We start from the raw sequence: 12,848 nt of genomic DNA, 5'->3' as shown, positions 1-12,848 counted from the left end.
CGCCCATATATTCGTTTTTACATTATAATTAAAAAAAACACCATTCGGGCAGATAGGCAGTTTAATTGATATTTTTTTTTATTTGTTTTTACATTTTGTACAATGTGAAAAACATACACAAAAACCAGACATTGAATCACAGAAAGTCAATAAGTAAGATGGTAAAGAGCCAAGTAGAATTGTCAGTAGCCTCACGTGTTTTTGTTTATAGAGAGGTCGTTCACTGATTTTTTTTTTTTAAGCTTGTGCTGTACAGTGGCCATCAAGATTTGAACACCAGTGAAGCTGGCATGCAGAAAATATATGCTGCTGCTATTTCAACTTGTGCGCATGACATTGGCAGAAATGAAAAAAAAAAAAACGTGGTGATGACCCTGAAAGGCAAACAATTCTAATAGTATTCCCATATCAAAAAACATTGAAGTCAGTAACCCTCATCAGCATGCAAATGACTCCATCAACCCTCCATCCTTATAAAACTTTGCATATTCTGCATTGCAGGAACGTATTTTTTTCTCTAGAGAAGTTTTAACTGGTCATTCAAACTACGCCTCTGAAATGGGTTAATGATAATTCCACAAAAAAAAAAAGCCAGCCAAAAGTGAGTCAAATAGAAGGGTGGTTGCACAACCAGAACAACGTGCTGCAGCCTTCTGACATTTACAAATTGTTCATTCACATTGTGCACTGGGATGGGGGGGGGGGGGGGGGGGGGATGGGGGTTGGGTTGTCTGCACTGTTTGGGAGGAGATGTGGGTCATGGGACTTGTCATTAGTGAGGATGCAAGGCACTAAAAGTGTTCCTCATGTTTTACAGGTTAAGAGTGCATGTGCCACAAGCGTTCTCTAGTCCAAAAGCAGGTAGCTCACATTAAACTATGTACAATAAAAGTAGAAAAAAAGACAAGCTGGGTGGGTTGGGTTGGTTAAGGGTATGGAAAGAAGGTTGGGCAGGGCAGTCATAGATAGAGCTTCATTTACAGCAGGATTACTCCTGTGTTGGAGAGTATATAATAGAGAGAACAACCACCCTGCAATTGCACTTTTTATATTCCTTTAACTACATGTTGTTTAACAACCTTTTAATAATAATTACAGTGAGACAACATCAAAATCTGATGGCTGAATACAGGTCCATAAAGAACATTTTGTTTATTAAATAGACGCATACAAAAAAAAAAAAAAAGACCACAGAACAAAGTAAGGAAACCTACTAATGTGACGGCAATGAGAGGAAAAACGTGTAAGCCAGGGGTGTCCAAATTTGGGTCCAATTCAGGGGGCACATACAGAAAATTCGAAGGGCAGGGGCTTACTTTAATGTTCTTGTTTCTTGAACAGGATGAAACCAATTCAATGTAGAAACAAAGAAAATCTGCCTACATCCAAGCAATTCCTATATTTTCTATACATGGGGATGTCATGTTTGGAATAGTACACGTAGAAAACGCACACAACCACTGAGCCAACACTCCACATAGAAATCTTTCCATCTGGGATTCAAATCTGCGAGCCTCACACGCTAACCACTTCACCGTGCGGCCTGCCATTGCATTAATGTGATAAATTGTGGCATTTAATATACGCCTTTATTTTTTCTTCTTCTACGGACCATTAATAATAGCCCCCCCTGCTGTATTGTGGACACCCCTGATGCAAGCTAACCATCTTGTAGGCGGGGTCTAGTGTGTGACAACACAATACCTACTAATAACCAGAACTACTTTCACTTCAGTTGATCCTACAATGGGGCTTCATGTGGAACTAACATGGGATCATTTGCAAGTTTCCATTCAAGTGTAACCCAACAAATAGAATAAAAATGCCCACCCCCACCCCCACCAAGCCAGACTGATCTACAGCAGCATCACCTCCTCCGCCTCTTTGTGGTGCTCAACACCAGGATGCTTTTTAAAAATGTCTGAACATCAGAAGTAGTGGGAGTTGAATATTCAATGGGTGTTTAAAAAAACAAAAACAGACGTGTCACATGGACATAAATAATATGCCAAATATCTATGCACAACGTGTAAATGTCTTTAGAGAATAAGGCCACAGATCCAAAAAAAGGGGCAGTTGCTTCTATCTGAATTATTGCATTGACTTAACCAGGTAGCCACCGGGGTGTTTTCTTTTAATATTGCAACCTATCACACTCTGCTAAACTTACCAAGTCTTCCTTCTCCTCTTAAACCTTCACCTTCACTTTCCTCTCTCTGACAACATAACCTATGCCACAAGCAGGTCAGTATTTACTGTGTGTTTCTATTGTGGTGACTGAACCGGTGATCAACAGTACTGTCCCAGTTTGGCTTGGAATGACAACATACGCCCTTGCCCTCCACGACAATATAAAGACATCTTTGGCTGCTGGTGGTTGTCGGTTACATGACCCCATGCAACCAACCAGCTCCTCATCACAGCTCCATTTCACAGCTAATGGTGGGCTAAGTGTGATGCGTGTATGCTGCGGATGTGTATTGCACGCTCCCCCTGACGGCCCCCGGCAGACTTCAAATCAGCCTGAGAGGACCTGAAGCACACAGGACAACACGTAGTAGTAGTTGTAATAATAATCATAATAATAATCATAATTTGTTTTTTAAAAAAAAGCACAGGTCTTGTGTGCGTGTGTGCTTTATGCCCCCGTGTGTCTGGACTACGTGGGCCTCAAGTTTGATCCTCCCGGGCTGACTGACTTCTGGGTGGGCTGCGTGGTGCCCATGTGGTACCCTTGATGCAGGGACACTGGGGCGGTCATGGGTGGCTGGTACTGCGCGAGTGGCTGCGCGGGGTTGCGCATGCTGACCTGGCAGTTGCCTGTGGGTCCTGCCCACTGAGGAGCGCTGTATGGGGCCGAGGCGTAGCCGAACCCCTGAGCTACCGGGCCCAGAGAACCTTTGCGGGGGCCCAGAGGGACGGAGGAGGGGTTGTTGGCAGGGGTAGGGAGGTGCACTGTGGTGGTTGTGGTGGTGCTAGAAGGTGTGGGAAGTGTCGGGCAGAGGTAACCTGGAGCGGAGAATTTGCGGCCCATGTTGGCAGGGGGGATCACCTGTAGTGAGAAACAGGACAGACATGATGACTGCTGTGTAATGAGGATCATTAGTGATAGAAATACACAAATCTAATAAGATACGATACAAGAGCTATATATTGTTATATGAGTCACTTAAATATTATCAACTTAAAAAAAAGTTTTTTGAAGTATGTATGTTTTGAATGAATGCTAATGATATGGTAATTGCATGCACAGTGGAACCTCTCCATTCCAAATTTGAATGTCAACCAAAAATAATACACCTCCAAAGAGTAAGAACAGTCGTCCCACATAACCTCGTAAGAGATCTTTGGAAACCTTGAGAATGTCCTAACATTTGAGCTCAGGCTTGAGCGAAAATTTATGTTTTGCTTCCTAAGTGGCATTCGGACAGTGTTGCCCTGAGAGCTTCCAATGTACACAAATATTTTCATAGAGTTCCAAAGACAAGTAACAGTGCTTACATCATGTCCCAGGGCAGCTTGTGCCCCGGTTTTGGGACCCTTCTTGCACTGCGATAGGCTGATGGCGTCTTTGGCCCAGTTGTCCACCAGCTGGTGCAGGTCGTCAGTGAAGGTGCCCTTTGACTTCTGTGTTTGAGAGGCGGCGGGAGCGAGTCCGCTGGCTTGAGTCAGGGAAACAGAGTGGTTCTGGTAGGGTCCGGAACCATTTGTGGACGTGGTGCCCTTTGCTCCTTGGAATACAAAAAGACAGATTCGATTTTTGTGATGCTCACAGAGTGACTGCTGGTTTACACATTGATCATACCTGTAGAACAACTGCTGCTGAGACTGGGCAAGGATGGAGAGGCTCTGAGCTGTTGTAAAGATGATCCCACTCCCGCTTGGAGAGCCTCAGCTGTCAGAGGTGTACTTTGTTTTAGTGGGGGCTCAGAACCTGGAGAACTGTGAGCTTCAGAGGGACATCCTGAACATATGAGAACACCATATATTTGTGACTGACCAAAACTTACATCCGCAATGATGTGATATTCATTTGAAAGTCTATGTGTTATTGGGGGAAAAAAACTTTCCAGGAGTGTGTTCTTACCAGCGTATATGGGGCTTGGCTGTCCACTACTGCGTGGGGACTTGTGGCTTTTGCTCTTAAGCCTGCGTCGACCTCCAGCCATAGCCACAGCAGGAGAAAGGATAGAAGGAGGAGCTTTTTTCCCCATCCGGGTGAAGAGTGCCTCTATTTCCTCTTTTTGACGGGACTGCAGGGCCTGAACTTCCAGCATATGCCTGGGTGGGGGTAGGGTTTGACATCATAGTTGCGTGACATTAAAGCGGCACATACGAATACCAACAATTTGGAAAGGCGTGGATCTTGTACCTTTCTCTGAGACGACCCACTTCTTTCTGCAAAGCTTCATCCTCTGTTCCCGAGTCATCATCGTCATTGTCGCTGCTGTAGTGGGTGTGTACGTTGTGAGGGTCAGCGGTCAATGGCCCGTTTTGGACACCAGAATCGTGTGAGGGGCTGGACCCTGCAGTGGACGTCACTGCGAAAAATGTAAAGATTACTCGATGAGGTTGACAATTTAACTTATTCATATCACTCATTAAAATAGGCAAGTCTATTCACTTTGAGGGTGTCGCATAGGAGACATGATTTTCATCATTTTACATTTTTTTTTATTAATGATTGTATTACTCATGTATAGCTCTACTTCAGCTATTTGGCAGCTGTCAACAATGTTATAATGCACTTATAACTTAGTACTAGTTCACTTGCACAGGTTTTTGCAGACTGGATTGATTATTGAATGTGCAAAGACAGACTGGATTGATTATTGAAAATTATTATTATTGAAAAGTCTGTCACTATGAAGACAGTTCTAACTTACTAACATTGTGTACCACCTGCATCCTTTTTATATACACATTCATATTCTACACAAAAATGAAATAAATCATAACACCAGTTGTAGTGAACTTATTACTACACACCTGTGACTGAAAAGCGTCCCACTTTTGAAGCTGTCGTTTCTTTTGGCATGGCATTGGTGCTGGTGGAAACCTGGAAGCGCCCTATCGCTACGGTGGACGTCTGATCGGCAGAACCAGCCGAGAGAGACGAGGCTACGTTGATGGTATCTGTTTCACATACTTCAGTGGGCAAAGTGGTTGAGCGGTGGATGGTGTTTTCGGGGCTTGATGGAGAGGAGGATGAAGTGGAGGAGGGCGTGATGGAGGAAGAGGACACAATGTTGGAAGGATCTGGAACATTGCTGGATGCCGCGTCGGTAGCAACAGACACCTGTGGCGGAGAGACAGTGGAATTCTAATGAGCCTTTTATGGGGTTTAATCATTTCATCCTGAATTAACCGCATTAGAGTCGTAACACCAAACCTACTTGGAAACGGCCAAGAGTGAAACCTGCTGCTGGAGGCTGGACATTGTTGCTACCCTGAACAGTCTCTGGGCTCAGGGCTCTCCTCAACTGCACATTCAAACTGCCTAGAGGTTGCTGAGACTGTCGAGTCAAACATGGACAATATGAACCATTGTAACCTATATCCTCATCAGATGTAAAAGGAAGAGGAGGTATGTTGCATTTCTGAGGATAGAAGATCTTACTTCAAGATGGATAAAATGAACCATTTGAAATCATAACTGTAATGTAATGTAAAAGGAAAAGAAGGATGTTGTATTACAGTGGACAGAAAGATCTCACCTGATTTGGTCCTGGGAATGGGGGTAATGTGTCAGAGGGCACAGTAGCAGCTTGGTCAAAACCAGTAGGTAAGGTCTAAAATATACAGGAAAAATCTATTAATATAGTGTTTCATTGATATTGATCTCTTAAATAGTAACACCATTGTGTTACTTTTTATGACTTTTTTTCCACCAACCTGAGCCCTTGGCTTCGATGGAGGGGTCTGAGCATGTCCTGCAGGGGTTAAGCCCTGTCCTGGCGTGGTTGTAGACAGTGGAGTGACACCCTGTGTCGCGGATGTGAGGGGAAGGTTCGAGGGAGGTACTAGAGCAAGCCCGGGTGGAGGGGAGGAAGTCCCAGTGGGAGGTGAAGAGGTCCCAGTGTTCTGGCTGGGATCCACTGATGCAGTTGAGGAAGCTGCGCTCTGATCTTTAAAGAGGGATCGAAGCTTCTTGTCAAGGGCTTGAATATCATCTCTGCCTGCAGCTTTGGTCTGAACCTCTGCTCCTTCTGCCTCGACTGGCTGGGGTTGGTTCTGACTGGCCACAGGCTGACTCTGGGGTGTGGTGTGCTGAGATGCATGGGTGGCTGAAGTCATAGATTGGGAAGATGCAGCAGCGTTGCTGAAAGGTTGTGGCTCGGAAACAGGAATGGGGCCTGGAGTCCCGCTCAGCTGTGGTGCGGGGGCTATGGGGATAGAAGTGGAGGAAGTGGAAGCTGGGACACCAGCAGTTGAAGCGATCTGTGAGGAGTTGGTTTCATGGGAAGAATGTCTGGGTGGAATAGGATCACTGCTGACAGGAGCTTGAGTTTGGGGTTGAGATGTTGCAGTTGGTGGAGGAGAAACCCTCCCATTTGTGGGAGGTGGCTGAGGTGCAGTAGATACATGTGAGACAGCTGGGAAATTAGAGGTAGTGGTGGTAGACACAGTTTCGGGAGCACTCTGTGCGTTTGGGACATGTCCAGCCTCACTGGACGCGAGTGTGGCTGAGTCCTGATCGGCACTCGTTGGATCACCTCTCTCTGTGTGATCTGCCCTAATTTTGCTAAAAGCTTGCTGCAGAATCCCAGATGGAGCAGAGAGAGAAAGACCTGATGTCACTGAGGCTCCTAAAATGAGAATGACTTTGTTAAAATGTGAGATAGCGATTTGGATGAGCAATGACATTGAAATCTGGCAACAGTGGCAAGGATGATAATGACAGGAAATTGACTGTCATACATTGAAAAAACTAAAATGTTGTCTCACCTGATGCAGGCTCATCACCAATCGAGGTATTAGCAGAGGGTGCACCAAAAAACTGCTCCCTCAAGCGAAACTCCGGCACTGGACTGACAATGAACCTGCGTCCTGCTGAATGTACCACCTGGGCTGTAGTACTGGGCGAGATCCCTGCGGCAATGTACACAGGTTAAGTAAGTAAGAATTAAAGGAATAGTTCAGATTTTTTGACATGAAGTTGTATGACACCCCCCATAAGCAGTTAAGTCCGTTAACAGCGACTCACTCCTCACTTTGTGTTCTGCGCAGAGTTCAGTGCTGAGGAAAGTAGTCCCAGCGAGTTGCTGGGAACAGTTAAGCGTTTGGCTTCTCAAAACAATATGCATTCAAAAGCATAATTGATGTGCATCACAAAAATGCCTACTAGAAAAAAAAGTAATTATCTGGGCTGTGACAACAAGTGTCACCTTATAAATTCCATCGTTTTCCTGTCACAGACATTGCTATTAGACAACTTTGGCTGTTTGCCATTGGCTATAATGTGGGAACCATAGTAATCCTCCTTTTTAAGAAGAGGATTACGTTGTTACAGGCCCAGAACAGAGGATGAGACGTGTTTTGAAGAGTTCTGCTGTTCCAGGACCACAGGTAAGAACTAACTAATTTGTGCCACCCATTACCACCTTGTTGTCACCGAACTCTATGGCACGAGCACCGAACTCCATCTGAAGTTGCTGCAAAGTTCGGCATCCGTGTATTCCAGTTCATAATGATATCCGTTTGGCTTTGTGCTAAAATAATATCGTCATCACTTGTTTGTAGTCAGACATGTTTGCTTTCACCATCCCAGTAGTAAACACTGTGAAAACAGTGAAGCAAATGTTCGTAACAGTGGACAGGTGGGAGTGGGAAGTGACACAATGACAGGAAATAACGCAGAGATTTGTGAGGTCAGATTTTTTCTAGTAGGCATTTTTTTGTGATGCAAATATATGATGCTTTTGAATTCATATTGTATTGAGAAGCCAAACTTTTTACTTAACTGTCCACAGCAACGAGCTGGAACTACCTTCCTCAGCACCGAAATACGACCAGAGCTCGTCTCAGAACAGGAAGTAGGGAGTGAATTTGTGTTGGCAGACTCCACTGCTTATACAACTTAATGTCAAAAAATCAGAACTATCCCTCTAAGTATAATTCAATAGGCGAGACGTGGGTCACTATTGTCATTACCTGGTAGTATGGGGATAGTCAGCTCTGGCTGTTGCTGAAGCTCGCTCATCTGTTAAGTGATCAACATTTAGCTCAAAGATAATCTTAAAACTTTGGTCTTTTAGGGCTCTCAAATATACCTGAGGAAAGGCTTCCTTCATGCCCTCCCCTTTCTCATCAGCCATTTCGATGACTTCACGGACCTGTTCGATGAAGGATTCACGCTCACTCTCGAGGATGAACTCACTCTCAACCTAAAGCAGTAAATTCCAGAAGATTACAAATACTGATAAGCAAGGCCACTTCGTTAAGTAACCTCTATTAGATGAAAACAATCACCATTATTTGTGCAATCTCCTTTGGATTGTCACCATCCAGGTCAAATCGGAACGTCACCATCTTTCTGTTGTGCGTTTCCAGCTGGCACTCTGCTACTCGGTCTCCAGCATTAGAGATCTGAAGGGAAAAAAAGCTCTAAATCAGATGTTTTTTTGTTAAAACAAGTTTTAACAAATGAAAAGGCCAAGTGTTCATCCCTACACTGAGAACGTTCAATTTGGCTTTAGCACACTTGTCATGACGAGAGCGGCTGCGGACGGACCGGCGCTGGTGCCGCTTCAGGGAGCGGCCCTCATGACGGCCTCCTGATGTAGAGCTGCCCTCGTTGCCGTCGCTCATACCCGAGGCTGCATCTGACAGGCAGCTGAAAGACAAACATTCCAGAGGTTGCTTCCTTTAATGAGACTTGATTTTAAACTAAGCTGCTGCTCACCTTTCCACAGGTGGAGGCACGAGGGAAGAGGACACACCTAGCTGCTCAGCTGGTGTTGACTGAGGAAGACTTGGAGAGGCCTGGAACAGAAAACAAATGCCTTTTTATTTGCATATTATTTTATTGCTTCAGCTCTGTTCACCGATATTAATTCATTAAACTTTGATGTTCGGTATGAGCCTGTGATTGTTGTCATTGTTTTGAGTCATTACATTGCTCATGTTCATTGATTGCTTATGTGACATACTATATGTGATTTATGATGTACTGTGTACCTGCAGTGCAGAGAGGCAAGAAGCCTGATAAAGGAAGAATAGATGCTCTGCGTTGGGTGGAGGAGAGAGGATGAAAGAATTTGGACTACTGGCCCAAGACTATCATAGTCATGCAGGAAGTGAGAAGCATGCAAAAAAAAGGTAAGAAAAAGAAAAGATGAAGAGGACAGCAATGGAAATAAGAATGAAGTGTGAGAAATTCATGTAGCTGAATGGTTAGTGGAATGAATGAGCGTGTGTACAAGAATCTCACCTGCAAAGGTTGGGTTCCAGGTTGGGCCTGTGGCACAGAGGAGCTCTGAAGGCCAATGTTGTTCTCTGGCTGCTGTTGCTGCGATGGAGGAGGAGGGGGGGATGCCTGAGAGGATGAAGGAATAATCATCCCCTGTTGGGCGGGAATCTGTGGGAACCAAAAATCTTAAAGATGCACCAGAAAAAAGCCAAAAACCAGCACTCATTCAACGCTACTGTGGTTTCTTTTTAGTGTATTCTCCGTACCCTAAAGCCACATTTACTGTACTTACCTGTTGGTTAACATAAGCACACAAATTAGACATATGTTTTAAGAATCATAAATCCAGTTACACATCCACAGTTACCCGTCTGTGGCACCTTTATTTCAAAGCTGTAAATTAAAGCTAAAAAAGGGGAACAAATATGTGTTTACCCACAAAAACCAAGGAAGGAAAATGGGTCATTTTATCTACCTTAGGGGGAAGTGATGCTTGGTAGTATACTCCATACTATAAGAAACAAAACATAGACAGGGTAAGACTGGGAAAGTTTAAAATGAAGGGGGGTGGGGTGGGAGATGAGATTTGGAACCTTTTGTTTGACTTTAGTGGCTTGTATATTTAACACCAAACATAACAATATTTGTTTTTCTTGGAGTTGTGCACCTGTACTGAATAGTGACAGAATTGCTTGTAATAAGTTGAGTGGAAAATATTACATTTGCCTCTCAGTATGACGCAGTGCAGGTATAATTTAAACTTGAGCAAGCATAGCAGTGTTAAAAAAAGGCTAGTTAACAGCCAAGTTTAAAAAATGAAAATATGAAATACGCAGCCTATATATACCTGCTGTGGTGCCATTGGAAGAGACTGGCTGCTAGGAAGAGTGGGCACAAGTTCAGTCTGGACACCTGACATCTGGGGTTGAACCTTAAACGCCAAAAGGGAGGAAACATCAGCATGTGTTAAAAATAAGCTGGGAGTTGGATACTGGGAGATTCATGCCACCACATGGTCAAATGCAGCTGCTTGAACAGGTGTTGAACACTGATTTAGCAGCGACAACAACTGAACTGAAATATATGAACAGATATGGATCTGTGCTTCTGATTCACCATCGATGGAACCAAACCAGTTTAGACAATGACTCACCACTGACACATGCTGCAGTGGCAATTGGTCATTTTGTGTCTGAGGGCATGACACTTGGGCCTGAAGCTGCTGACTGGGAGGGGTGCTGTAGGACATTCCAGGCTGAGCTTCAGTGAGGACAGACGAACCAGATGGTCTGTCTCCCAAGTGAGAGGCTGTCAGAAATGGAAAATACGTTACTCTTGATCACGCGATGGGGCGTGGCATGTTTTTCGGAGCACAAATCATTGTCAATACATGCCTCCGCCAGTGTGTTGTGGCTGCTGGTGTTGGTCAGCGTCAGGCTCCTCTGACTCTGGCTGACTTGGAGCCAAACTCTGACTCTGAACTTGGACTTGCCCGGCCGACTGGGGAACATAGGAGACCCCTTGTGTCAAGCCAGTGAGTTGGGTTGACTGAGAAGTGTTGTAGGTAGCGCTTGGGAGGCTCTGCTGAGATGCAGGCTGGGCTGACATCGGTGTACTGTGTTGGTTGGCTTGTGGAGGAGGAACAAAGGAGGCGGGTGGTGGCACTGACTGGGACAGAGGCACCTCTTTGCTGGGCTGGTGGCTTGGCTGCTGTACTGTTTGTAACGGACCTTGTTGTTCTTCTTCAATTCTTCTCTTCTCCTGGTCTTCTCTGACCTTTAGAGGCAAAGCATTACAATCACTAAATAGAACAGAAAAGCACTTGAGAATAGATTATAAATGTTACAATTATAGCAGAGCTTATTTGTCAAAACCACAAAGAGGACAGGCACTTTTATTTCCTAAATGTGAACCCTCATACTGTATATAAAAGCTATTTTTTAACTTGAATAATGGCAAACGCATGACAAAGCGGAAAGGAAAACATCGCTCATTGGACCACATGGTCATTTAATAAGTATATTGATTAACACAGCAGCAACAACCAATGTCGTAATAACGGTAAGGAGGAAACTGCTCAACCAACTTTTTTTTTTTTTAAACCGCATGCTGCCTATATATAGCAGGACATGGACGACTCATGATACTTCAAATGCAACTACTGCCTTCTTGTGGCGCTAACAAAAAAAAAACACGATGCAGTTCTCTACAGCCAGAGATTTTAATGCAAATGTTTTTGACAAGGCACCAAATAAAGACCATGGCGACTATGAGAGACGCTTTGGTTAATTAAATGGGAGTTACGGTAATTGGAGCATTTGCAGTTATAGAAATTGTGATTAAGAGCATACCTGCTGCCGCTGAGCTCTCTTGCGACTGATAAGAGACACTCTGTCCTTGATGGCCTTTGCAATCGTCTTGTGGTCACCTTCACATACGTAACCAGATTCAACCTAAAATAGACACAAGGCATCAAATTCAGCAACAATCATTTGTGTTTACATCCATTAAAGCCTAATTAACAGCAATATTCACCATTTCCTGTGCGACATCGTCCGGGACATCCTTGTTAAGGTCAAAGGAGAACTCGATGGCTTCATTGTCTTTGTATTTTCCCTTTAGCTTCTTGATGTCCTCGATTCTCAGCCATAACTTAATAGCTTCCATCTCTCCGTCATCTTCCTCAGCCAACTCCACACGCACGCCTGTGTCCTCTTGGAAAAAGGCGTGGTTGAGGAGGTCCTTGATTGAGTACCTAAATTTAGGACACAAGTGATAATGATAATAAAAATAATAATGAGTTGATAATAAATAGTACTTTCTACAGGGCTTGAATCATCTTCTTAAAAGTGAGACCTCTCATCCTTGTTCTGGCGAATGCACCCCTCAATAATCTCCTTCACCTCAGGAATGGCCACTTTGTCGAAGCTGCCTGGTTTCACCCCCTACAGGAAACACAGAACACTGAATGACAATAGTTCTTATGCTCAATAATCATGTTCTAATCTTGAGGTGGCTAACCCACACCAAAATAAAGGCCAGGTATGGTTGTGAAAGGAGAATGTATTTATTTACAGTAGTCTATGTGTATATGATTCAAATAAGTGTACAACAATGAGTTTGGGATTGAGCTGATAAAATCTAAATAAAAACGGACCAGCTGAGTACCAGTTCAAATCTCAAGTGCCGAATGAGACAATAACAGGAACAATGAGCCCCATCTCCTTGGGGAAGACAAATGTAACACTAGAACACGCGACACCACCTAAATGTGAATGCACCAACACAATAGCACGTTGTTTTGGAGTAAGCCGTTTCTGCTTGCCTACAGTTTATCAGGGCGGCTTTAAAGCTCAGCATTTGGTAAAGAAGAATGCAAGTTTTAAAATGTGCTTTTCTTCTAAACAAACAACACGGGTGTGAAACCACAGTCACG

General features: G+C 44.1%; 1 protein-coding gene across 7 annotated transcripts in view; it reads right to left on the bottom strand.

The window, feature by feature from the left end:
* Positions 1-55: 55 nt before the first annotated feature.
* LOC131131043 (serine/threonine-protein kinase WNK1-like) overlaps positions 56-12,848 on the bottom strand; it is a 30,252-nt gene continuing 17,459 nt past the window's right edge. For 4 of the 7 annotated variants that reach the window (XM_058075335.1, XM_058075336.1, XM_058075337.1 and 1 more), the window contains exons 6-29: positions 12,269-12,357; positions 11,948-12,167; positions 11,764-11,865; positions 10,807-11,188; positions 10,566-10,720; positions 10,260-10,343; positions 9,888-9,923; positions 9,434-9,580; positions 9,181-9,279; positions 8,906-8,985; positions 8,674-8,836; positions 8,473-8,589; positions 8,274-8,387; positions 8,155-8,203; positions 6,949-7,092; positions 5,896-6,809; positions 5,718-5,792; positions 5,397-5,516; positions 4,990-5,299; positions 4,373-4,541; positions 4,088-4,281; positions 3,806-3,964; positions 3,502-3,731; positions 56-3,052 (exon numbers count right to left, since the gene is read on the bottom strand). In XM_058075335.1, the coding sequence (XP_057931318.1) occupies positions 2,660-3,052; positions 3,502-3,731; positions 3,806-3,964; positions 4,088-4,281; positions 4,373-4,541; positions 4,990-5,299; positions 5,397-5,516; positions 5,718-5,792; positions 5,896-6,809; positions 6,949-7,092; positions 8,155-8,203; positions 8,274-8,387; positions 8,473-8,589; positions 8,674-8,836; positions 8,906-8,985; positions 9,181-9,279; positions 9,434-9,580; positions 9,888-9,923; positions 10,260-10,343; positions 10,566-10,720; positions 10,807-11,188; positions 11,764-11,865; positions 11,948-12,167; positions 12,269-12,357 (4,545 nt within the window). In that variant the 3' untranslated portion in view covers positions 56-2,659. The remainder of the gene's footprint in view (positions 3,053-3,501; positions 3,732-3,805; positions 3,965-4,087; positions 4,282-4,372; positions 4,542-4,989; positions 5,300-5,396; positions 5,517-5,717; positions 5,793-5,895; positions 6,810-6,948; positions 7,093-8,154; positions 8,204-8,273; positions 8,388-8,472; positions 8,590-8,673; positions 8,837-8,905; positions 8,986-9,180; positions 9,280-9,433; positions 9,581-9,887; positions 9,924-10,259; positions 10,344-10,565; positions 10,721-10,806; positions 11,189-11,763; positions 11,866-11,947; positions 12,168-12,268; positions 12,358-12,848) is intronic. The other 3 variants (XM_058075340.1, XM_058075341.1, XM_058075342.1) reach the window with 3 other exon arrangements.

The sequence above is a fragment of the Doryrhamphus excisus genome, chromosome 6 (assembly GCF_030265055.1).
Source record: "Doryrhamphus excisus isolate RoL2022-K1 chromosome 6, RoL_Dexc_1.0, whole genome shotgun sequence".
NCBI classification, from domain to species: domain Eukaryota; kingdom Metazoa; phylum Chordata; class Actinopteri; order Syngnathiformes; family Syngnathidae; genus Doryrhamphus; species Doryrhamphus excisus.
This window is presented reverse-complemented; position numbering and strand designations above follow the sequence as displayed.